The sequence below is a fragment of the Coccinella septempunctata genome, chromosome 2, assembly GCF_907165205.1.
Source record: "Coccinella septempunctata chromosome 2, icCocSept1.1, whole genome shotgun sequence".
NCBI lineage: Eukaryota > Metazoa > Arthropoda > Insecta > Coleoptera > Coccinellidae > Coccinella > Coccinella septempunctata.
Window position 1 is genome coordinate 24,712,271 of NC_058190.1, and position 25,844 is coordinate 24,738,114.

The 25,844-nt window shown below is 34.4% G+C and overlaps 2 protein-coding genes across 2 annotated transcripts; both read left to right on the forward strand.

Annotated features, from left to right (window-relative positions):
• Positions 1-8,242: 8,242 nt before the first annotated feature.
• Positions 8,243-13,777, forward strand: LOC123306873 (glycine-rich cell wall structural protein-like). The gene is made up of 2 exons (XM_044889051.1): positions 8,243-8,399; positions 13,322-13,777. The coding sequence occupies exons 1-2, from the start codon at positions 8,373-8,375 to the stop codon at positions 13,694-13,696; spliced, it is 402 nt and encodes a 133-aa protein (XP_044744986.1). The 5' UTR covers positions 8,243-8,372; the 3' UTR covers positions 13,697-13,777.
• An 8,624-nt stretch (positions 13,778-22,401) lies between these two features.
• On the forward strand, positions 22,402-25,639 carry LOC123306874. Its single transcript, XM_044889052.1, has 2 exons — positions 22,402-22,684; positions 24,717-25,639. Exons 1-2 carry the CDS (start codon positions 22,661-22,663, stop codon positions 25,044-25,046), a joined length of 354 nt encoding a protein of 117 aa, XP_044744987.1. The 5' UTR covers positions 22,402-22,660; the 3' UTR covers positions 25,047-25,639.
• The last annotated feature ends 205 nt before the right edge of the window (positions 25,640-25,844 follow it).

Sequence of the window (25,844 nt, forward strand, 5' to 3'; positions counted from 1 at the left end):
TCTACAGGCCTGATACCGAAGAAACTACTAGAGAACTTGAGGGAACTTCAGTTGGACGAAAATATCTATAGATTCCTGCAGAAGGTGGTACTGCTCGGAACGGTGAAAACTGTACGCAAGTACATGGGAAATGCAGAGGAACACCGTCTGCTCCGACAGGAAGTGCGGGTGGAGCAGGAATCTAACCTACAGCAGGGAGCCGAGGAGCGACCCGGACCCCGACAACCACCACGAGCCCGAAAACCTGGAAAGGGCTCCAACAGAGCTTAATCCTTTTGATATCTGAGATATCTGGGATAAGTGAATTTTCCTCTGGAGAGGAGTGTGAAAACCGCAAGGCTAAAGTCATAATATCTGTTTTCAATTAAACATATTGGTTCTTAATCACACTCTTCACTATTTCAGGGTACAATTTTTCCATTACTGATTGGGTAGATCTTCGCATTTTCGGGATGGTATTATCCCCCATTATATTCTATATTAGACTACGAGCAAACATTTTTGTGATTCAAATAGTTACGATGGACTCAACTGAATTTTATTTATTTTTGAGATACAAACGAGAATTTAAGTTTGTCAAATACATAGTTACTAACGAATGCAAAAAAATTATCTTTATTTTCAACAAACTCGGAGCTAACTTCGCATAGCAAAAATATGTAGAATTTTCGAAAATGTGTGTGCTGAATTCTTACTTTGTGCGTGCTCTTTTCACATTATAGGTTAGGTTAAAAAAAAAATTGTGTTACAAATCAAATCGTTACTAACAATGGAGTTCCAACTATACATTTTTCGACAAAAATCTTCATTTTCGAATGCAAAAAACATTATCTTCATTTTCGAAAATGTGGGTGCTAACTTCGCATTTTGGGGTTGTCTCTCATCATAGGTTAAGTACAAGAAAAATTTTTCGAGTAAAAAATAGTTACTACCGAGTTACGAACGAATCCAAAAAAAATTATCATCATTCTCGAAAGAGTAGGTGCTAACTTCGTATTTTGGAGGTGTCTTTTTCCGACTATTGGTAACGTTACTAAAGAAAATTTTGGCGTTACAAATAGTTACTAACGATGGACTTTCGCGAAAAATCGAACGGTGGGTGCCTGTGAAGTTAGCACCCAGCGGATTGGGGTGTTTTTCAACCAGTATCTTTGGGGTACAAATAGTAACTAATGAATGCAAAAATAACTTTTTTTTATTTTCGGAAAAGTGGGTGCCAACTTCACGGACACCGCAAAGTCTACTGGAGTTCAGAATTTCGATTCGAACGAATTGATTTCAAAAATGGCTCACTTTCTGCGGCCTATGCCAAAGAGAAGTAGATTTCTGCCGTTACGATTTGGAAGTACTGCTGCCACTGAACTCAAGTTCAATGACTGCTGCGCTAAGATGGAGAATTTCAGCTCGAGAGTTGGACTTCCCGTCTGATATTTCTATGATTCTTTCTTTTAAAATGTGCCTGGATTATATGGAGGAGAGAGAATATGGAGAGTAGAGAGAAGGAGAACGATCGCCGTACTAAAAATGTGTCTCCAAAAACGGGGAAAATAGGTGTCGCTGCGATTACAACGGGTATCGATAAGGAGTGGGGATTCAAGCGTCAATTTGAAATGAACAGCCTTCATTTTATTTAAGGTTATGTGTCATCGTGGTTTTTCTGATGATTTTTCAAATACCTTTCTTCAAATCTATATTGAATATGAGTTCTCTGAATTATATGCAATAAAATGCAAGTCGAAATCAATGAAATTCAAAAGAAATCACTGATCAAAAAAATTGTACCTACTTTTGTTTATCATTGTTTATTGAAAGCAGCTATGTTAGTTGGTTTACTAATCTTCAAAATTATATAAATCCGTAGTGAGGAGCAGTACACATCAAGACAACAAAAGGTAGCAGTCTCAGATTTATCACTTAGGTATTAGAGTAGATTCTTTTGCCAATACTCAGCTGAGAACCGATATAAACCATATATTATGTTATGCCAACAAAATTCTTCAAGAATATTTACTTCTGAACCATGTAGTTTTATTGGTTAAATATTCTTATTCAGAAGAGTCAACTTCTCACGAGGGATGACAATTTCGATTTCGTTTATAATGAATCCATCATCTTTTTGATATCTTCATCGCAAAAGTGCTCTTGACACACAAATTGATTGGGAGTTGATTCTTGAGATAAGGTTTTTTCCAATTTTCTCTCAAAAATGCTCTCGGAAATTTTATCTCTTCTCCTTTTCTTTCCGATGCCAAAACACTCTTATACTAGCGCACGCTTCAACATTTCACCATGGTCATATGTTGTTCTCTTATCAAAAATCGACAATAATAATATTCCTATCATCTGTCACCAGGGAAACAGTTCACTCAGCCAACGAGCCAACTACAATTTGATTTGTGTAAACAAAATTTCGCACTCTCACGATGGCCAGCGCGACTGTTGGCAAAAACATGAACTACTACTATTGGTACATATTTTAGGGGACAAAAAATCTGTGGTCTCAAAGCAGCGATCGTTCTCCTTCTCTCTACTCTCCATAAGAGAGAAGGAGAACGATCGGCGTACTAAAGATGTGTCTCTAAAAACAGTAAATAGGAGTCGATGCGATTGCTAGGTTAATCGATAAGAGGTGGGGATTTAAGCGTCAATTTTAAATGAACAGTCTTCATTTTATTTCAGGTTATGTGTCATCGTAGTTTTTTTCTGATGATTTTTCAAATACGTTTCTTCAAATCTTGAATAAATTTTCTGATTTATATGCAATGAAATCATATTCGAATCATAATGGGGACAAAATTATCAGCTTTATTCATTTATAACAAATCGTCGTTAAAACCCGAAAAATGTGTTACTCCCAATTTAATCAAAAAAGAGATTTTGATGCCATACCTTAGCGAATTTCAACATCTACATGCTCAAAAATTTGTTTAGTTCCATCGAACAGTTAAATATTTTTCCCGCGCAAAATTGAATAATGTGTATCTCCGTGCTTGAAATTGTTTAAAAGAAATATGTGTACCTCCCTTACACTAGCACGGCGTCAGTGCATATATCCACATCACATCAGTGGATAACATAAGAATTATTGGAAAAATAGTGCTGCTTTGCTGTGAAAACAAAGTAAATATTAAGGGAGTACGGGTAATAATAAAAAGTTTTTTGCCTCTCCTGCGAAATCAGCTAAAATGGAGTTACAAATTTTTCGGGTTTCAACGACGAAATGACGAAATTACTGGAATTCAAAATGAATCATTGATCAAAAAAAAGATACCTACGTATGTTTATAATTGTTCATTGAAAACAGGATATAGATATAATAGTTAATAATCGTAATTGGTTTAATGTAATATCAAAATTATATACATTGAGTGAGCATGAGTAGAACACATACACAAAACAAAAGGTAGCAATCTCAGATTTATCACTGTTGAGAGTACTGTTTTCAATACTCAGCTGAGAACCGTTATTATAGACCATACATTACGTTATGCCAACAAATCCCTTCAGAAATGCCCACTTCTAAACTATACAGTTTTAATGGTTTGATATTTTTATTCAGAAGGGTCCACTTCTCAAGAGGAATGACAATTTCGGTTTCGCTGATAATTAATCTTCATGGTAAAAGTGCTCTCTCGACACACAAATTGATTCGAGAGTCAATTCTTGAGATAAGTTTTTTCCAATTTTCTCTCAAAAATGCACTATGAAATTTTATCTCTTCTTTCCGAAGCCAAACCACTCTTACAACCCCGCACGTTTCAACATTTCACCATGATGCAATATCTCTTATGAAAAATTGAAAATAAGAATAATCTTATAATCTGTCACCAGGAAGACAGTTCACTCAGCCCTCAGCCAACTTCAACTAGTTTGCATCAAAATTTCGTTCACCGTGATCGCCAGCGCGACTATAGGCAAAGACATGAACTCCCTATTGTTACTTACAGATAATTTTGAAAACACAGGTCAAACCTAGAATACAGCTTTGGTATTCATATTGCAGTTTGAAATAAAATTAATTATCTCACGTGAGTTATTGGAGGTTAACAGCCTCGGACAACTTAACAATCCCCCTGAACGGCCCTCAGGATTGAAATCTGTTGCTCGATGTAATTAACATCCTCATAACTCCCTTGATACATAAATAGCCTTCAAACAGATATCAGCCTGGAGAATGAAACTCTAGAACAGGTTGAGCAGTTCAAATACTTGGGAAGCTTCATAAACTAACCTAGACACGGAAATACAAAACCGTATCAATTCGGCATCACGGGCATTCTTGAAGTTAAATGACAGAGCGTTTCAAAATCACAACCTCAATCTGAAGACGAATACAGCTGTTTACGAAGCAGTGGTCCTCCCAACGCTTCTTAATGGAGGCGAAAGCTGGACGCCCTACAGGCGACAAATTAAACAGCTTGAACAAACGCAACAACGTCATCTAAGACAGATAATGCACATCAGATGGTTCCACAAAGTTTCGAATCCAGAAGTCTTGCAACGGGCGAATTGTACAACAATTGAGACTCAAGTAACGAGGGACCGACTCAGATGGAGCGGCCACATTCTGAGGATGCAAGACACAAGACTACCCAAAATAGCCCTGTATGGCGAATTCACAGAGGGAGCCCGAAAACTAGGAGGCCAGTATAAGCGGTTTAAGGATATACTACATCATTCCCTAAAATCAGTTAACGCCAATCATAACTGGGAACAACTAGCGTTGGACAGATCACAAGTGGAGGTCTTTGGTACACAGTTATAATGGAGACTCGAGAAGGATTCAGCGGCGGCCAGATCTGGTTGGTGACTATCCAAATTACAAGTCTGTTCGCAATTTGTTTTTCTTCTTCTTTTTGTAGATTTATTCCCGGTAACGGGATACAGCAATGAAATGAAATAGCAATATCAAGCTGGGGAACTTTCCACACTCCCGAAAGTGTCAATATTATTCTGCAATGATAACGCGATCAATTGACAATTTATCGGCAACTTATCCATGATGAATTGGCAATCTGATTATACCCAAAAATTATTGTGCCAACAAAATGTTCAACGAGGGGAAATCGATCATCTGTTATTTCAATTCACACCCGACTCAAAGATAGGGTAGAAAAAGTATGGAAAAGAGAATTATTGTCATGAGATGGTGGTACTTCCGATGGTCTGTTTCATTGGTATAAGCATTTTTGTCAGCGACAAATTTCGGTACGAAGCTAGTACCTTCTTTGACGTTAAAAAATTCGTATTTGAAGGGCTGTAAACATGCACGTATTTCCTTCGGGAAAGTCGAATATATTATATTCATCTTCTGTCTCAACATCCTCAGTACTGATTATCTCATGATACCCTCAGGTGAAGAGCAATAAAACATAAATATGAATAAAATCTACTATTTCTGCCCATTTAGTGCTACTTCATGGTCGAAACAGCCTTGAAGTGAAGTTACATACCTGTGAAACCTGTTCTTCGGGAGGTAAATTAATTCCAATCCCGAATCAAATCATATATTTAGATGCCTGGGACGATACTCTGCGGAATATGCAGTAATTATACTCATTGTTATTCCCAAATATAAAAACGTCAAAAAGTACCTTTTTATGACTTGGGTTCAAGGTTTCTATGAAATCCCATAATTAATTCTATTATTAACGAGTTGGAATTATAATTCGATCAGACAATTATTATTGACTACTTGTTGGGGATATTGGATGAAAGGGTCATATTGTAGGTACATTATGGAAACCACTTCTGGAAGAAACACTGAGACATGACAACTTTTGAATTTAAATACGCTTTTAAGGCCCGTATTAATAGTCAGATCTCATAACGGGTCTCAATTCTTACCTCAATTGATACCTTCTCAAAATAGTCACATCATGTCAATATGATGGCTTATTAATAAACTCATATTTAGTCGTTATCTGTTTGATACTATCTCAAGTTAGTCTTGAAACTCAACTTATGAATGTCTTGAGTAATAGTCTTGAGATAGACTTGAAATTTCAAAACGAAAAGAGAAATATTTTTTTTTTAATTTTTGCCCGATATTTTTTCGTCAGTGTGGCTCACAGTGGAGTGTAACAAAGTGGATTTTTCGATCTGACATGTCACAGCACATTCTCGTTCGTCGAAGTGGTCGATTTCATCGTAGTAGTTGATCTTCCATGGATATTTTACTTCGATGATACCGATTTTTGGAAGCACAAAAGAGAAATTACTGTCAGTTCACATCTTGAGTCAGGGTCCGACCATACTCAAAATTTTACGTTTCCAAAATCTATCTTCACATCGTTCAAGGACATCAGTCACATTTATTAATAAGCGCCTACTCAAGTGAGATCGCAGATTGAGACGTCATCTTGACAGAGTCTCAAGTCAAATTTATTAATAAGACTGGTGTCTCAAGACACTACTTGAGACGTTCTCACAACTTTAGATGCCTGACTATTAATACGGGCCTCAGTACATAACTTGCATGCAGAGTGATTCGAAAGTCCTGCTCATACAGGGTGATCCATCTAAAAAAAGGGGGCGGACTATGCTGGACTTGCTCGAATAACAATGTGTGTCAGTCTTAAAAAGTGCACTATTGAATTTACAACTTGACATGAAAATTTTTAGGTAGCTTATCTCTCATATTCAATCCGACACATTTTTAAACTGCATTAAAAGTTCAGCATATTCAATTTTTTTTATTGAATCCATTCCTTTCGGAGATATTCAACGTCATAACACTCCTCTCTACGTTACCGGTACTACAATGGTTAGGGAGAAATTATATCATTTGTAACACCTCAACTCCTAAAAATATGAGTATAATTTTCAGAAAGCAAACATTCCGCTTGGTATACACTAATACAGAGAAAAGAACGTCTTTTTACACTCTTTCGAAACTCCAATTCTATTCGTTCACTCAAAAACTCGTTTCAGACTTACCTACGAGTTACGTAAAGAATTTGATCTACAACTGAATGTTTTTTATTTTTTCCAGAAATATTATGGAATAATATATAATAATAATAATTCGAACCTTTTTCATTCAAATGTACTATTCAAATATTCAACAAGAAATTGAGTGAAAACGTTATCTATATTCGTTGCTAGGGTTATAATTATTATGTTATTTAATACCATTTTGACGTTAAAAACGACATTATTCAACCTATTACAAAATGGGTGAGTTGACGTTTATCATATCAGTGAATTTAAAAAAAATTTATTCGCAAGTGAAATGAAATAACACAAAAACAAACAGATGAACGTCAACTATTTGCATTAATTTCTAAATGAGCTTAAGTTAAAAACTTCCTTTGGATATTGAAATCGAAGCGCATAGTGTTTTTTTCTTTCAATGGATAGACATTTATGACTGAAGTGTTATATAAATATAAAATTTGATTCCATTTTAATCAGGATTCAAAGCATAGTATTTTTTTTATATAACTTACACCTGTAATTGGGCATATGCCTGTTGGATGTAATACATTTAAACAAATAAAACTTTCCAAAGGATTATCTGATTTATGAATTGGCATGAAAGGTATCTCTTCGATTAATTTTTGCTAGGGCATTATTCAATCCATAGCAACAAGAGCGAGATGACCTTATGCTCATATTATTTCATTTCACTGAATGGATAAACTTCAACTCACCCTTGTTACTATTGGTTGTCGTCTTTAAAAGTCAAAATGAAATTGAATAATTATATAAAGTTATACTCATCTGATGAGTTCACGACATTCTGTGATAAAATGAATAGACCAACCCTTTAGTTCAAGACCATACCATATCATCGTAATAATTTTTTATCAGCTTATTCGTTTGTGCTTCAGATAAGTGACGTTTCAGTATTTTATTTATTTCATGCATTTTGCTACTGATTTTGACTTCTTCCGAAGTACTATGTGCATATTGCCCATCACTATTATTGCGAAAATGATGAAAAAACATTGAGAGTAGCGATAACTTTAAAACAATATACTTTATATTCTTAATTATGTAATAAAAATAATATTGACATTTCTCTCGAATACAATAGTGAAAATAGTAAACACGTAATATTTCTCATTTCTCGACGAACCACAAGTCATTCATTCATTATATTCTACGCGCGCTTTCGTATTACGGATCTGAAAGATGACTTCACCTGGAATAACCCTATTCATAATTCAAAATTCAAACAGAAGTTATGCATGAAAAAAGCAAAGATGGGACCATTATTTTTGGCCTTGACTGTGCTAGATGGAATATAAAACAAGAATAAAATCAGATCTAACACGATTTCTTCGCAGACTCTTCGTGAAATGTGGTGGGTGATCAGTCGTCTTTAAAGTTAGTTGAACGCAAATTTTATTTACACCTCAATCAACATGGAGATTTCTGGATATATTATCCAGGTGAGTGTAACTTTTTCTTGTGGGGCTATTCAAAGCCTGCAAATTCTTTTCAGGCTTTATTCAGTAGTTTTTAATTCAAAAATCATGAAAAAATTCTACTTATAGTTACAAAAGTCATCATGGATTTTCGAAATCTCTTGCATAAAATGTTTCAAACTTATCACTCAGTTCTGCAGTTATGCTGAACATTTCCATTATTCTGAATTTCTGCAGGATAGCGTCCAAGTCATTCTATACAGATATTCCATTTAACATTTCGAACAAATTCAGGATATTAAACTCTCAGTTATTTGAAGCCGGCAAGGTCCTGTGGGTCGGAAATGATTCGTTTTCATGTTACACGGCATTACATGTTTTCTAAATTTCTGGGTGCAACAAAATAAGTTTTTGAAAGAGTTCGGCAATCTATGAAAAGACTGAACTCTTGTATCTTGGCTGGTGGCAGCCATTTTCAACAATTCTTGTGATTTGAAAAGCTTTTTGATCGAATAAAGTTTCGATGTTCTAATCTAGTATTTTTTCCAACAAACGATTTTCAATTTTTCACTGAAATGTATTGCATCCTAGAGAACAAACATACAGACTATTTTTTTTCTCAATTGAATAGGAATTGTAAGAGTGAATTTGATTTTGGAAAAGCCAATGGCATTTTTTTTTCTGCAAAAATATAGACAACGCACACCACACTGTTGTTGCTGAAGACGAGGTAAACTAAGTGATATAATCATCTTAGTGAGGTATCCTTTTCTGGCAAATCTTGTTCTCGTGATCTTTGCAAACTTCTGCCTATTTGTTGTTATTTTTTTCCAGTCCGAGGTATAATTATTATTCTCGTAAACAATCTATGAAATTTTTTTCCAAATCAGTGCATCATAATGTTTTATAGTTCCAACATATTTATCTATTCAATTGACAATGTAGTTCTGAATTAGGTTTGTAGCCCTTTCTGTAATGGGATAAGTATTGCAAAAAACGAAAGATATCAAAGAGCATTAGAGGACGCGTTCAAACATACAGATACAAACGCTTGAGCTTTGTTTTCAGTCATTTATGTGCAAACTTCGAAAACGCTATTATATTGGTGAAGATTTAATGTCGGACAAAACAGAATATTGTTGCTCCTTTGGGATCTGGAAAAAAATGTTTGTTAGTTCATCATCAGAAATTACCGTATTACTTATTCAACTAGGTATCACCTTTTCCTTAACAAATAATCCAAGCGGTAACTTTCTGAGTGCTCTCCAGGACGCTACCTGCTACCTATTAAATTTATTTTATAAGCCCTAATACCTGTTTCCAATCGAATTGAAACTGTCCTTCTTTTCTCCTTCCAAAAAAACTCAATAGAAGAATTATTCTTTAATAATATTCAATAAAACCCAGAATCATTTTTCTACAAAATGGATAAATGTATGTTTTTCAATTCTTGCCTTAAATTCTGATCTGTTTCAATATATTCGGGAATAGTGAAATGTTTTGAATTGTTTTTCAAAATATTTCGATGAAACTCATTTCATTCGTTGCCAACAAAATGAAGTGTTGAAACAATAACGAGAATCTTCAGAATCTTTTGATATTTGCAGTTACAATAATTAGAGTTCTAAATAAGAATAGTTACTTTCACTCATTCATTATGAGGAAAAAAATCCTTTGCATCGACAAAAAAAAATTACATGACTTTTGGAAAACTAGGTATAGAAACCGTTTCCTTTTTGGCAAGCACGAATAAATCATTGAAGTATGAATGACTACCTAAGTATACAGGATGTTTCCAAATTAGACGTGAACCTTGGAGAAAGTGTTAGTATCACTCATTTGGTGTCATTTGAGCCATATTCATTGATAACCAAAAATCAATAGTTTCCGAGATATTTGAGTTCTTGTGTATTTCAGCAAATTTCTCACCTTACTTCATTTTTCGTCAATGTTTTCTACGTTGACTAAGTTTGATTATTTTCATCAGAAAAAGATATGATACGTATGAAAAAAGCAAAACTATCCCGTATTAGGATGTTGAAAACGAATTAGTATGATTTAAAACTTGGTATATGAAGAAAAGAAAAATCAATTTCTAATATCAATTTGCCTGCAACAGGTTTCGTTTCAGTAGATTTTTTTATAAACCAACTTTCGAATTATACTCTTTTTCAACATCTAATACAGGATAGTTTTGCTTTTTTCATACGTATCATATCTTTTTCTGATGAAAATAATCTAAATATATAATCAAACTTAGTCAACGTAGAAAACATTGACGAAAAATGAAGTAAGCTGAGAAACTTTTTTAAAAACACAAGTACTCAAATATCTTGATTTTTGGATATCAATAAATATGGCTCAAACCACACCAAATGCTCTCATTTGGTGTGGTTTGCTTACACCTCCTCCAAGGTTCACGACTAATTTGGAAACACCTGTATAGCTTCTGAGAAAAATGTTTGATATACCGTGATGATTTGTTTATACTATTATTATAAATTTCATCATTAATAAAGTTTCCGTTTCATTCAATGAAAATTTTATTATTCGATTATCTAAATTCCAATATGAGTTAATCTTCCGTATATCGACATAAAGAGGCGTATAATGAAACTTCAAGAATATAATTCTTGCCTGGTTGAACATGATCGATTTGTTTTCAATCGATATTAGTCATGTGCATGTCAATATGATTTCGGCCTACTACATAAATTGAAGTTCGGAATAACTCCTGCCTATACGACTCACGCTACGTACCTGTAGATAAAAAAAAAATTTCTCAAAAACCATTACTTTTGGACAGCAAGAAATTATAGGAGACTTCATTTTTTCAAAATGAATCATGCTATCAAAAATTGATTAATTGATTTTGCGAATATTATAATATGAAAGAAAAAAGTTTCTGACGAAGAAATTTTTAGGTGCGGCTCTTTCTATCCCTTGCAATGGGCAAGTTTCCTAAAACTCCAAAATCGAATTTCAGATTATTTATGGAAACCCTTTTCCATTAGTTATCCAACACGTGAAAGATTCGCTTCAAAATTCAGAATTTTCACAAATACACCCTTCGAAACATAATAAAAATTCGAATATGTGAAAGCTTGTGACGTAGAATGCCTTTACTAAAGTCTAGTAATTTTTGTTGATTCGACTACAGTGGAACCGATCAACAAGATATCCACAGATTACATAAAATTGTTTCTGTAATCTGTGTCTATACCTTCTTAAAACCTATGACATTTTGTGTCAGTGTTTGTTTTTTTTGTCAAATGTTAGCACAAAACTTCATATTTATTTTGTCTATCTTGATCAGGAAACTTTCATGACCATTATTGACTCCATAGACTTATAATAACATGGACTTCGCCTGTAAGAGAGAGAGAGGTAGGTTGAATAAGATTGAGAGTTTGTGGGCCAGCTGTCAAAAGGTTATAGAACACAAATTTAGGTATGCGAAAATAATTCTTTAATAAATTATCAACAAGCTTCCGAGAAGACACACAAGAATTCCATAGCATTCCTTCGAAATGAATTATGTCAAAAAATATGTGAGTTTTATTCAAGTATAGATGTAATGAGAATAATAATCAACGTATCAACACCTTGTGGGCAAAGTCTGCGAAAATTGTAAAAATTTTCCATAATAAATGTTCAACAAGCTTCCGAGAAGGCAAACAGGAATTCCTTAACATTCTCCTTCGAAGTGGAAAATATAAAAATTATGCGAGTTTTATTCAAGAATAAATATAATGTGAAAAATACTCAACCTATGAACACCTTGTGGGCAACGTCTGCGTCACATATTTGTTTATATCCATCATATGATTTTGACATTGCCCACACGGAATCAGTTCATCTCTTTCTTATTCCATTAGAACGCATAAGCTCTTCTCTCTTTAATGCATGTAATGCTACTGAAAAGTCACTTGACAGTGAGTCCATGTATTATAAGTCTATGATTGACTTTTTGGGTGTTGCCGGATTGTAAAAATGACGTCGAATGTTCACAAGAGAGTACTTCTGAAATCACAATTTTAGTAAGTGAATACAGACAAAATGCAATATGTTAAAATTCGAAAAAAATATATTTCGATATATTTGAGTTATAAGGATTTCAATGACATATATTTTGAAATTTTTCTGATTGCCTCTCCCTGTATACGGTGCGTAATACATCGATATTTCTTCAATATATTCACCCATTTTTTTTCTGGAAACAGACCGACTGTAAAATTGGGGAAATTAAGGTTTTATGAGAACTGTTCTCTCCGACGCAGTGGTGAACTGAAGCCACAGATGTATCTTGGTTTCAAACATATAGTAAAAGTTTAAATGTTTGGAAGACTGGAAAAATAAAAATTTGCTTTTTCTGCTTTGGGGATAAATGGAAGATTATATAATGAATCACTCCCACTGTTAGTTGAAATCAACATAGAAAATGAGCATGTTTTGAATATGACTGAATAACATCTATTCGGTCAGAAGATTAATATCGAAGCTACACACGGAGCTTAATATCTAGTTACAAAAGATTCAACTCATAGAAATAAAACATACATCACCTTGTATCGACTTTAAATTTGATTATAAAATTGGACGTAAGCGGTGTTATTGGAGTAACATGAAAAAACACAATTTTGAGTATCGTGGTCGGTACACTGGAACAGACTTTGAACCGCTCTCGACTTGTATAAATTAAAAAAAATTGAAGTCTATTTCGTTTCATTTCAATTGATTATTATTCATTCAATATACTTCAAACAAAAGTTTAAACGCTCTCGGTCTATTGTACAAAATTCAATAAAAATAAGAAGAGCAAAATCACGGCTTGGACTGTCAAATTTGCATATCAACGTGAATCGATAAGCACTACCGTCCCCAAAACTGAGACCAAAATACCTGTTTATTTCTGGCCAATATGAAACATGATTTTTCATTTATAGATTCTCTACGTACTGGCTGCTATCATTTTGGTAGTCAACTCAGCCCCACATCACTACAAAGGTGGCGGCGGATGCTGTGGAGGTGGGCATTCAGGATACGGTGGAAGCGGTGCTGCTATTGCCATTATAAAAGTGAAGAAAATTGGAGGTGGAGGATATTACCCTAGCGGCGGTGGACACCAGGGTGGATACTACCCGAGTGGCGGTGGACATCACGGAGGAGGACAAGGTTTTGGTGGAGGATTCGGCGGAGGTTATGGTGGTGGATTTGGCGGAGGCGGCGGTGGTGGAGGAGGCGGAGGAGGAGGTGGCGGTGGTGGATACGGAGGAGGCGGGGGATTCGGGTACGGCGGTGGTCACGGATACGGAAAGTGATAGTGAATTCCCTTCACGGCTATGAGAACTGTATTATTAAATTTCCTATTTTTTTAAATTGATCAATAAATGTCTTGTCCATAATTGAGAATTTTATTTTTGGCGTTTCCATAGGAGTTATCTTAGTTCATGATTTTCTAGTACATTTAAAGGGAGGATAGTTTCAATGGTGTCGCTTTAACAGCAGCATTTTACTTTGATTGATTAATACATAGAAGTTCAGACATTTTGAAACTGATCTATGTTTTTACTAATTTCTCAAACATGAGAAATCTAAATATTTACTCACTCATCGTCGCCTTGGACGTGAATGGGTCTTATCCACAATTTTAGGTTTTCTGAGTTAAAACTGTAGACAACTTCAAAAACGCTCAAATTTTGTATTAGTGAAGACATTCAATCGATATGTAGCTTATTTGTTGAGTTCTAACAAAATTGCCTAAAGATCTAAGTATGATCTAAGCAACAATTTTAAATGAATAGAACCTAGGCAGCTTGGACCTGTTTTCTACAGGGCTGATTTGAAATATTCAATAGTAGTTGAAAGTAGTGAGTAACCCACATTTGACAAGCTGAGACTTGAATTCTATAGTTCTAGTTGTGAGCTAGGCGTTGATGATTTTCTAGAGCGAAAAAAGCTCAAATGTGTTTTACTCGAAATTTATACTGAGTGTATTTTAGACTCATTCACGTCCAAGGCGACGTCATCTAATTCATTGTTTTCCCCATTTTTCATAAGTTCGACTGTTTAAGGTGAAAAGTTATTTATTTATACGGCCATTTTCAATAACCGATCTATCCATCAAAACGGTGGATAGATAGGTACTAGGGATAGACCAATCCTGTCCCGTGCTTGTTTGCGTTTCAATATTCCTTTTGCAGACAACGATTCTTACTGGTCCCAGCGATCTATCCCGTCAGATGGACAACCAGAGATATGAACCTTCATTATCTATGCGCTTACCTGCGTTTCAAAGAAATTTGAAGTAAATCATCGATTGGAAAAAGTACCTTCAGTAGTGTTTTTTGATCTGTCGAGTTCGAGCAGTCATCATAATACAAAAAGTTTATAAAGCACGAGTTGATTACATGGTTATTTTGAATGATTACGAGTTCACATATAGATTTCGATTGAGCAAAGGTGCTGTGAGTGAATTATTAGATTTAATTCACATCCATATTTGAGGGCGCAACGTGGGAAAATTTAAACCGAAGAGTTGAAAGATTAGGTCAATCTTCTCCTCTTTCAATTTTTTGTTGGTAGCATTAGTAGCACTGCTGGTAATAATTCTACCTCTTCTTTAGTCATTGGTTTCGATTTAGGCTGAAAAAAACATTGGCTTCAGAACTTGATTTTTATGAAAAATGAATATCGTTATGTTGTTAACGATATTTATTTGAAGGTACGGTTGAGGAATTCATTCAAGGACAAGAAAGGATTTCATACACACCCGATTAACCTTCTATACATAATCATACATAATCTTCAAATATCTACACTAGTATTTATACTTTCTAGTTTCAACTTTAACACACTCCAATAGCTTAAATGCTAGAAATGAACTAATGACGTGAGGTCTTATACTAGTGTTCCGTGGTCTGAGCCGAGTATGTATCTATCTTTGCCTTGAGATAGACAACGTCAAACCATAATTGTGAAATGCAAACCATAGAATAGATAACTATCTTCGGTAGGTTATTTAAAACGGCCGTTAGTAATTGTAGTAGGTACAAAATCAGTTCACTCAAAAAATTGGAAACATAAAGTTCAGTCTTTACTTATGGCCCCTCTTTAGGGATCGAAAGCTTGGAAAACCTCAATAAAGAATAACTAAAAAGGTGGAGTGCTAGATGCGGAATACCATACAGATCTTCTTCGTTAATTCTCGCACGACAGGGTGGCACATTATCGTCCAGAAATAAGGAATTTGGCCCAATAGCATCATAAAACAAATAATAAAAATAGTGTTCATTCCTATAAGCTGCAAAAATCCAACACAAATAACAATTAGATTCCTTTAATCCATCATTGAAGGAAAATTAGCAAGAAAAGAATAATCAGACTATTCTCGAAGGTGATTACCCATAAGAAAAACCTTGTTAGAGAAACTATTGCATATCTATGACACAATTTGCGGTAAACAAACTACCAATTGTCTTAAAGTCTTACAGTCCAACAAAAATAATGAAACAAATTTGTCCATCTTCTTTGAGATGGTCACAGCCAAATACTTCACCGAATCTGACTCCTGAACGAAACACTTGACCATTTGAAGTGATGTAGGACAGGATGTCACAGAATGGGGAATTCTTCTCAATTTGGGTTATCACTGCATATGCAAGTTCGAACTGAATAAGTATTAGTTTAATTATTCATGATTTTTTCAAATTCACCTCAGAAACTATTCAAAATCATCCTTCAAATATGGGGTTTGAAATTTAAATCGCTTTGTGCGGAGTTTAAGATTTGGCAACAGCGCATACAAGACAATGAAAAGAACAATGTCCGATCAGCTTGTTTATAAAATAACAGCTGTTGATCTACAGGCGCGTACTTACTGGCGAGCTTCAACTGCAATCCCATAAAATTTTACGACCTTCCTCGATCGTCGCAGACTTCATAGCCATCTTTGTCTATCTCATCAAGATAATGCATTCGTTGTCCTTTATTATCAAGGCATATTTCAGTTGATGTTGCCAGCTTGCACAATTCTCACAAAACGCTTTGAACTTTAAATACCCATTTTTATTTTCCATTTTTAAGTGCTTAAAATAATTTTTCTTGGAAACGGTTGAAACAGTTATTTCAAAATGTGACGTTTCAAAGATATTTCATAAAAAATACATCATTTTCGACAGAAGGAGTATTCCCTATTAGAAACACTAAGCTCCGCCGGACTCCCAACTCCATCTAGGTATCCCCCTAGGCCTAGAGGGACGTTAGCAAACTTGAGCAAAAGAAATTATTTTGCAACTTGCGAGAATTGTGAACACTAAGTTGGTTTACTGTATACGATATATAGAGTGTGGCGTAATGAATGGATATTACGAGTTATGATATCTGCGCACTTTAGGGCGTTTTATATCTAGCTTCCTTGGTTTTCAAGATATTCGACATTTTCAAAAATAAAAAATAATTACACCCTTTACCCCTTCCTTAGATGACAAGACTAATGAAGGAATTTTTGCAATCTGATTTTGGATAGTATTCCTGGATAGTTGCTATCGAATGCTTGGAACATAGATACGTGGAATGGAAAATAAACATTTGTTGTAGTCCAAAGACTGGAGTGAGATAGTTGCTTAGTTTCGCCAATCACAATTGAGATAGTTGAATCTGACGTCATTATCACGTCAATTTTCCGTACAAAAAGGTAGGAGCTATATAAATTTATTTATTTTACGCCACTGCTTTAGTGTCGCGCTAGACAGAGAAGCATCGAATGTACCACAACAAATATATTCATAGCACGTCAATGTCCATTCCATGTATTTATGTTCTAAGATCGAATGTTTATTTTTTTTATGATTTCTTGGTTGTTCATGAAAACTGTGTGTTCAGAATGTTGCATTTCATCTAAGAAAGGATTGTATATTTATTCCATACCATAATTCAGGTCCATTCTTCATCTTAGATGTTAGAAAGAGTGAGGGACAATGAGTAAATAAGTGGGTGAATGCAGTGACTGAAGTTTTTATTTCTGCCAAAGATGTGCCGAAATATAAAGGTACTGCTGTGGGCATGAGTCCTATGAAATTAAATTACTTTACTTCACTAGAGGCACACCTGGTTTCTCATATGCCTTGTCTTCTGTTGGTACCTCGAGCATTTACATGTGTTTCATCATTTGCAATGATGAAGAAAAATCACTCCGAAACAGGGAGGCAATGAATACAATAATAAAAATTGATTGAGATGTATTAGAAATCAAAAAAAGTGTTACGATCTGAATTGAACTAGCCAATTTGCCATCGTCAGGACAACTAAATGGAGAACGTTCCACGGAAGAGCATCTGCTTTTCGGTTTTCGCTTCTTATGGAGGATTATTTTGACGTTTTATCGTTAAAAATTTAATGACCCAGTTTTGTCTAATTAAATATTCAATTCTTAGATGCAAGTCATAATTTATAAGATTTTGTAGGTGAAACTTGTTGAAAATTAATTTTACTCGCTATTATGTTCAGTTAGTCGAGCATGTCTAGCTTTTCGTCTCTGTCTGATGCAGAAACGAATACTACCAGAAATATACCGGCCAGAAAGGACTCATGGAAAACAATTATTATGACGATGAGTTTAGATCCAGATTCAGGCTCAATGAGCCTCACTGAATATCACCTGATTGAACCTGAAACCAGGCGTTCCAAAGAAATTGATACAAGAACTCAATTGCTTACCGCTCTAAGATATTGCAAGCCTAGCTAGCCAGCACTTTGAAATGGCTACTTTCCAAGAGTACCAGCAAGTTGCTCAGAATTCTATGAAATTGCTGGTAGGTATTCCAAGGGTGTTAGAAGATATAGATTGCACCCATGTGAAAATTAATTCACAAGGGGCACATACAGCTGAGACCTTCAGGTGTCGAAAAGGGTTTCCCTTTTCAATTAACGTGCAGATTGTTTGTGACGCCAGATTGGAGATAAGCCAGGATCCCTTCATGATAGCCAGATTTTCAATAATTCAACTTTATGTACTATGCTTGAACATGGTAAACGATTTTTATTTACTAGGTGGAAGTGGATTTTTTTGCAACGGATTTTTACTGACCTCATTCCCAAGTCCATCCACCGACGCAGAAGAAAATCTCAATAAAAGCCAGATTAAAACTAGAAATATAGAGGAAAGGTGCATATGAGTATGAAGGCGTAGATTTCCTTGCATTCAAAAAGGAATAACTTTGAAAAAATGGACACAATATTGAAACTTACTGTGGCTCGACCTTAGAAGCTTTTTCTGAGTAGTTAGATGTCAAAAGCACGGTAGGAAGATAGTTTACATTTTCGATACTCTTCATATTATACAATGCATGAGGAGTTAATTTTTAAAATATGAGGAAGAATTGGATGGTAAGGAAGAGATTTGAAAACATATCGAAGAGTTATATCATATGGAGAAAGAAAAAGAACTGAAAATCGCCATAAAACTGACAGATACCCATTGTTATCCAACACCCTTCCAGAGAATGAAAGTGAAATATGCTGTCCAAAAGCTCATGTCAACAGAAGTTTCTGGTTATCTTACCCGATTTACTTAATTGTGCAGAAACTTTTAATTTTGACGCATATGTTGATAGCCTCCTCGTGAACCAAGTAGATATACCTGTGCCTATAGAGCAAAAACCTATAGTGCATGAAAATGAACTTTTCAAGATAGTGTGTGCATGAGATATAGTGTTTATGCATATGAATAGTTCTTGTCTCAGCGTGAGATTTCACTACTATAAAATCGTAACTTATAGCAACAAAAATTTTATTTGAATCCATGGATTAGAAGAAATTTTTTACTCAAAGTAATTTAACTCCCAATATATATATATCGTCCATACCTGGACCGAAACGTCGACTGATGGAATAAAAGAGAAGATCAGAAAAAAATTTTTCATCCATTCCCATAACCCCTTATTCTAATTGTACGATAGAAATTTTTTACTTACTTCAATTTAATATATCAATGGATAAATAAATTCATGATTTTTGCGTTTGGGGTACCTGTTTCATTTTTTCAACTGACTTCATTGGTATATCTCACTCTATTGTATAAAATATCAATTATAATTTGTTGGCGAATATTTTGTTTTTCATTAACAAATTACTTAGAAGTTGTGCCCACCTACTCCTCAACACTTTCGAGGATATGCAGAATTTCTTTATTGACTTCGGTTAATTACTTTAAAAGAGTTGCTCCTTATTATTTGTACCTCATATCTTGTTTCGTTTTTGTTTCGTGGAGGTGAATCGAACGGTTATCGTAGACGCCACACCAAACATTTATTTGAGTTTTTTTTTATTATCAATTCTCCTCAGCTCACTTATCTTTAACTTTGCAACTCGAAGTGATACTTATATTAGGTGGATTGTTGGTGAAAATTAAGTAACTTATCCTTTCTAGAAGACTGACATGAATCTTGCTTTTCATGAAAATTCGGATATTTTAATGAATGAATTTATTTATGTAAGACTTTTGGTACTTGAAAAAGTAATGAATTTTTTGTGTGTTATCATTGAATAAATGGAGATATATTAATAAGGTACATTTAACAAAATACACAGTAAAATATCAATCAAGCCAATCAAATAAAGGCTCTCTTGCAATTAAAACCAATAATTCATCCAGGGGCACCCTGCATAATTAATGAGACTTAATAGCCATCATAATCCCGTTAAATAATGTACTATTATTATCATTCAAAAGTGGATTATCTATAGGAGCAACCGAAAAAATGTTCAAGTAAAATTTGTCCTGCATGAATATCAATTCAATAATTCGCTAATGCAAAACGACTAACTCCATTGTGTACAGAGTGGCAATACAAAGTTACCTTTTTTAAATGGTACACCCTATATTCAATTCGACATTTGCATAAAGCTTAAGAAGACGAAATGACGGAATCAAATATAAAATAGTTTCATGGGTCTCAGACTTCAGCAAAAATGGTCCAATATTCGAAATATTGTGAGTAGGTTATCTTTCTAGCTATTTTTTTGCCCAAAAAAATTAGGAATATTCAACTATGAGCTCTTATTATAAACAGATAAATAATAGAAGCAGTGTTCCCTCATTCTGAAAATGCATGATTTTCCCTTTTTCTTCAAACGGGATGATCCATATAACATGGCATAAGTTGAGCTCTTTGAATCCCGAATCCAACCATAAATATTTCACAGTCATAAAGCTAGGTTTTTTGTTATTTTGATGATTTTAAAAATGCCTTGTTTTTTTTTAGTCTAGTTTTCAGAACTTTCGCTGTTTCTTACACACAAGAAGTATTATCCATGATATCATTTTTTGCTGTCACGTTGAGTCGAAGAATTGTTATCGCATTTTAATCATAATTTTTTCGTGGGTCATAATATATGTAACTATCTTATTTTGAAGTAAAGAGGTGGCATATTTTGTTAATTTCATACTGGTACTATATTTTTTCAAAACCTACTTGATTAGAAGTTGAAAGAAAATTCAATAGTGAATTCCGGCAATTTTTAATTCTATTGATTACTTGGGGTAATTAAAAACGTCGTCAGACGGGTAATGGCGAACGTTCCTAATTACCTCCTTCGTTCCCAATTACTGTTGTGCTTTTAATTTTAACGTCACAATTTTTATATATCTCCGCTGTGCGTTAGAAGATGTAAGAAACAAAAAGCTCACATTAAACCGAGCTGCAACTAAATACTTTGTACCGTAAACAACTTTCGTCGAACAATAAAAAAAATGAATTCAAGTTATTATTATTATCACCAAATTCACCAATAAAAACCTAACTTGAAGAAAAACAAAGAAGGTAAAAATTTTAAAAAGGAGAAAGTTGAAGATGAAGAACCTACTACCAATATGAAATAGGATACAAAAAACACACGACAAAAGTCAAAGGACTGCGGAATTCAACGCAGGTTGCACACAGAAAATGAAGAAGAGGAATTTCACTCTGCTACAAAAGTACAAAAAGTATGTAGCCTCACCGATGGAGGCTTGATCATGTGCGCCACTTGTAAACTCTGGGCACATGAAAAACGTACTGCAGGCGAAATAAGCAGTCGATACTGGTGTGATATGTGCCGTTTCTGATTAAACCAAATCATTATTATTTCCCCCGAAAACTGTTTACAAGTACCCCAAAGGGTACCGGGTTATCAGGAACTACAATATTTTTTTGAAAAACGTTGATTTTTTTCATTTTTTTTTTCGATTATTACACTAATAAGCAAAGTTTATTTTCCAATGAATGTTAACATTTTTATTTTTCTTATATTATTTAGCGTTTGAAATTAAGTGTTCCCAATTCTACCACTTCCCCTAAATGCTGTGAACGAACTCAACAATGCTTATTTCTGGGCTTATTTATTTGTAGTATGTAGTTACACCACTTGTATTGCCATTGCCACTCTGTACACAAATGAGTTAGTCCTATTGTATTAGCGAATCATTGAAGACTTATTTATGCAAAACAAATTTTACTTGACAATTTTTCGGTAGATTCGCATATAAGATATAAAGTCTTTTTTTGGCGGACAATCTGTACAAATTTCATCTACTGGAGTTAGCATGTACAATTTTGGGTGTTGCTTCTTCAGCTTCCTCTGTGATCATGCTCTACAACTGCACCAAATTTCACGAATGAGGTCGTAAAACAATCGGAAACCATTAGAAACACTTCCCGATATTTCGGTATGTAATTTTCGAAAAAAACGACAACCGCTTTAAGAGCAACATTTTTGTATGAAAAAAACTGTGATACGGGTTCTTAATGAGTGTGATTGTGAATAACACATTGTATTGGATACCTGTTTCACTTTCAGACACATTTTATTCGCTCAAAAAAATAAAACGCGAGAACGTTCGAACATAGTCGCGTAAATAAAATGATATCTAAAAAAATTATACAATGAGTAACCATCATTCAAAGCCGCTTAAAGATTCCAAAAAAATATGTCATCACCTCTTTACGACACCTTACCACATGACCAAGTAGTAAGTCAATAACATTAAGTTGAATATTTGATCTGTTCGATCATCAGTTTGGCGGTCAATATTGAAATGAAAAAGAAGTACAAACCGTTTCCAAAACATTCCTGTATAGAAGACTTTCTCTTCATGAAGAATCCGTTATTGTTCGGAGAAATTATGTAAAAATAAATGTGTGAATTACGTTTTATTTTCATTTACTTCTTATATATGTCACATGCGAATGCGATTCCACAAGATATTGCAACAAATGTCCTTGATGTATGAATGTCAATCTTGAGATATGTGGGTGATAATAGGGTTTGCTGTAAGTACCAAATATTGTCTCCAAAACCTGACTAGCTAATAATATATCTTTTTTTTCTTCTGATTACACATAAGATCGATCACAATCTCTTACTATTTTAAATTTTATACTGAATAGTTCGAATAACACGAGATTTAAAATAGTTGCATTTTTGCGCGTTCAGACAAATCTTACTTACGGTTGAGGAGTTATACGATTCTCCAATTTCTTATTTTCAGTATTTCAGTATTTCTCAATTGAAATTAATGTGATTGAATAGTTGCAAAGTGCCGATAGGAAAAAGAGCAAAATTTCGTAATAGGTAACTCGGAAAATATACCTACTTCTCCAATTTTAAACCTACATATCGATTGTTCGAGTAATCCAAAAATTTAAATTCATAGTCATCGTATACTTCACCAGACTACAAAAATAATAATTTTCACTCAAGCAGCAACATTTGAGGGAACGAAAAACCCATTGAGACGAATCAATGAAAGTTTTCCACGAAAATTGTTCATGAGACATATCTCAAGAACCGAATGGTATTTTCTCCTGAAAATTTGTGAATCTTAGTATACAGGGTGTCCGTAAAACAATCGATAAGCCTGTAGCTATATATAGACACTCTCGTGGTCTCCCTTATCCCAAAATTCAGCCTCAGTAAAAATTACATGGATTCCGAGATATTTATGGTTTTTGTATTTTCAGACAATTTTCTAGTGCGATTAGTTTTTCTAGTGGCATTTCTACAAATGGATAGGTATTTCGATAGTTTTTATTTGATTTCACATCAGATAGTCCGGAATCAAAGACTTAAATTCATAAAACTAGCGTAAAAAGTCGACAACTGAAATACTGAATTAAATTTCTTTCAAGTTTCAGCTACAATGTAAAAAATGTAGGACGCTCCTGGTAGCCATCATCTTAAGAACTCGCTTAGTTATTGCAGATTCGCAAAAGGTATCATAAGCCTAGGCATTCTGTATTTTTTCATTTTCATGACTACTTGATTACCAAATAGTCTAAAAATTTTAAAAAACTGTTTTTGTTGTAATCGTTAAGGTGCCTACAGATTACTCTGACGTGATGTGGGCCCACGTCATAATGCGCATGATTCAAAAATCTAACATGGGATTTTGCGCGGAAGTCCTTCGTTAGATTTTTGAATCATGCGCATTAAGACGTGGTCCCACGTCACTTCAGAGTAATCTGTAGGCATCTTTATACTGAGCTCATGTGTAAATGTAAGGTATGATAATACCTAGCTATTCTGATTCGTGTAATCTTATGGTTATTTTTAAATAGCAAAAGTATGAATCTTTCAAAGAACTTCAATAGCTAAATAGTGCAACTTTTCTGAGAAACGAAGATTTCAGAGAAAATTTATTTTTCCTTCTCGGAAATCATTTTATATCGTCGAGCTAAGGTAGTGCTGACTTAAGTGATATTCAGAGCTACAAAAAATTTCAAATGTCGGAGATCGGAAAAATCAGAAGATTGTTTAGGACAAATTATACATGGATGGCAACAGGCTCGAGATTCAAAACTTTGAGAGTCGCATTCCTAAATTATATTAAACGTGTTCCAATAACACCAAAATTGAATTTTCAGAAGAGGCTAACGAAAAAAAAAACTGTTGAGTCATTTAACTCGAAAATGGTTAAATTTCGAAAGAGGCGGAAAAGAAATCGGAAATCCCGTTAATTAATCAATGAACTGCGGCCTGGATAGCTGATAACCAAAATGTTGATTTTAAAGGGGGCTTCGTGGCCCTCCGACCTCAAGATTAATTTTCCAGAACGAAATTTGTTTGTATCAAGAACGTGAGTCGTGAATATTAGAACCTACATTACGCTTTTTTGAAACGTCATCATGAAAAATCCAAGACAAATACATTTTCTACCCATCAAGGACACTTAATGCTGTTGATTCTTTAAATAATAAACTGCAAACTGCAGGTAAATGCATGGAGAATAGGCGTTAATTACAATATTTGAGCGAAGCAATGTAATCGGTTGAACAATATTCTAGTTATATATTATTTTCGCAGGTTCTCTTCACGCTTTGCGAAGCATCAATCAACGAATCAGCGCATGAAGAACTTCGTGACCTTCGGTATGATGATATGGACATGGGAAGTCCCGATTCATTCGATTTACAACAGACGGTGAATGCCAAGGCTGGTCAAGCGAAAATTGAAATTGACGCCTCGAGGGTTTCTTCAAGAGATGATCATGGAAGACAACTTGTATTCTTACCATTCTTCAGAAATAATTACCGCCAAAATCCATCGACCTTTCAAAGAAGAACAGGGGACTTCTTGTATAGGCCTTTGCGAAGACATTGTTTTTACGCGAGAAAACGTAGGACAATTTTTTAGAATCACCATTATCAATCATTAAGGGTCGGTTCTTCATGTGACATTCAAGCTCATCATCTGGCTTCCAACATTTCTAGAAAATTCGTTATTCGCATAGTCGAACGCTAATGAGAGCAATTGTCTTCAATGTGTAAGAAATTATTTCTAAAGCCAAGAAAAAACGGAACTGAAAGGAAGACTGAGCTTTCATGAATCAGTGATATGAAATTAGTATGAAAATTTGAGGGGTTCAGAGCTGAAGTGAACCAAGTCCATTCAGCCTAGTTTTGAGATGAATGGCTTAGAAGTTGTTTATCTCCAATTAATTCAAAAGTAAGATAGAAAACTGTGTTTTAATTTTTAAGTATTCGCTGAAACAAGATGAGTACATAATGTTGAGGTGAATAAAACCTTGATATAACAAATTTTACACCAATCTCACCTCAATATAATAAACCTCAGTTTTACGAATTACTTGTTATAACGAGTTTTCACTTATTCCCTCCCGATTTGTTATTTCGAGGTTCAATAATTTTCCTCAGTTGAATATTAGTTCCCTTTCTTATTTATAATTAATATCAATATATTCATTAATATGTACATAAATTACCATTGTGTTTTGATATGTTAATTCCAGACCACCAAAAAAAAACTCCAATCGAAATATATCACAACCGTTATATGCAACGGTGTACAAAGTACACCACACGAGTATTAGCGTAAAAAAAAAGTACGCTACTACTTAAAGGTTAAAGATATAAAGTACATGTAAGATAGAACTACCAGAGGGCATGGTTAAAAAGTACGAGTTCATTACAA

What these genes read in the sequence shown, in the direction of transcription:
- LOC123306873 (XM_044889051.1), top strand. Translation starts at nt 8,373, where the DNA reads ATGGAGATTTCTGGATATATTATCCAG. An exon ending in TTTCTGGATATATTATCCAG is followed by an intron (nt 8,400 to 13,321) that starts GTGAGTGTAACT and finishes TTTCATTTATAG; the next exon opens with ATTCTCTACGTACTGGCTGC.
- LOC123306874 (XM_044889052.1), top strand. Translation starts at nt 22,661, where the DNA reads ATGTGGGTGATAATAGGGTTTGCT. An exon ending in GGGTGATAATAGGGTTTGCT is followed by an intron (nt 22,685 to 24,716) that starts GTAAGTACCAAA and finishes TTATTTTCGCAG; the next exon opens with GTTCTCTTCACGCTTTGCGA.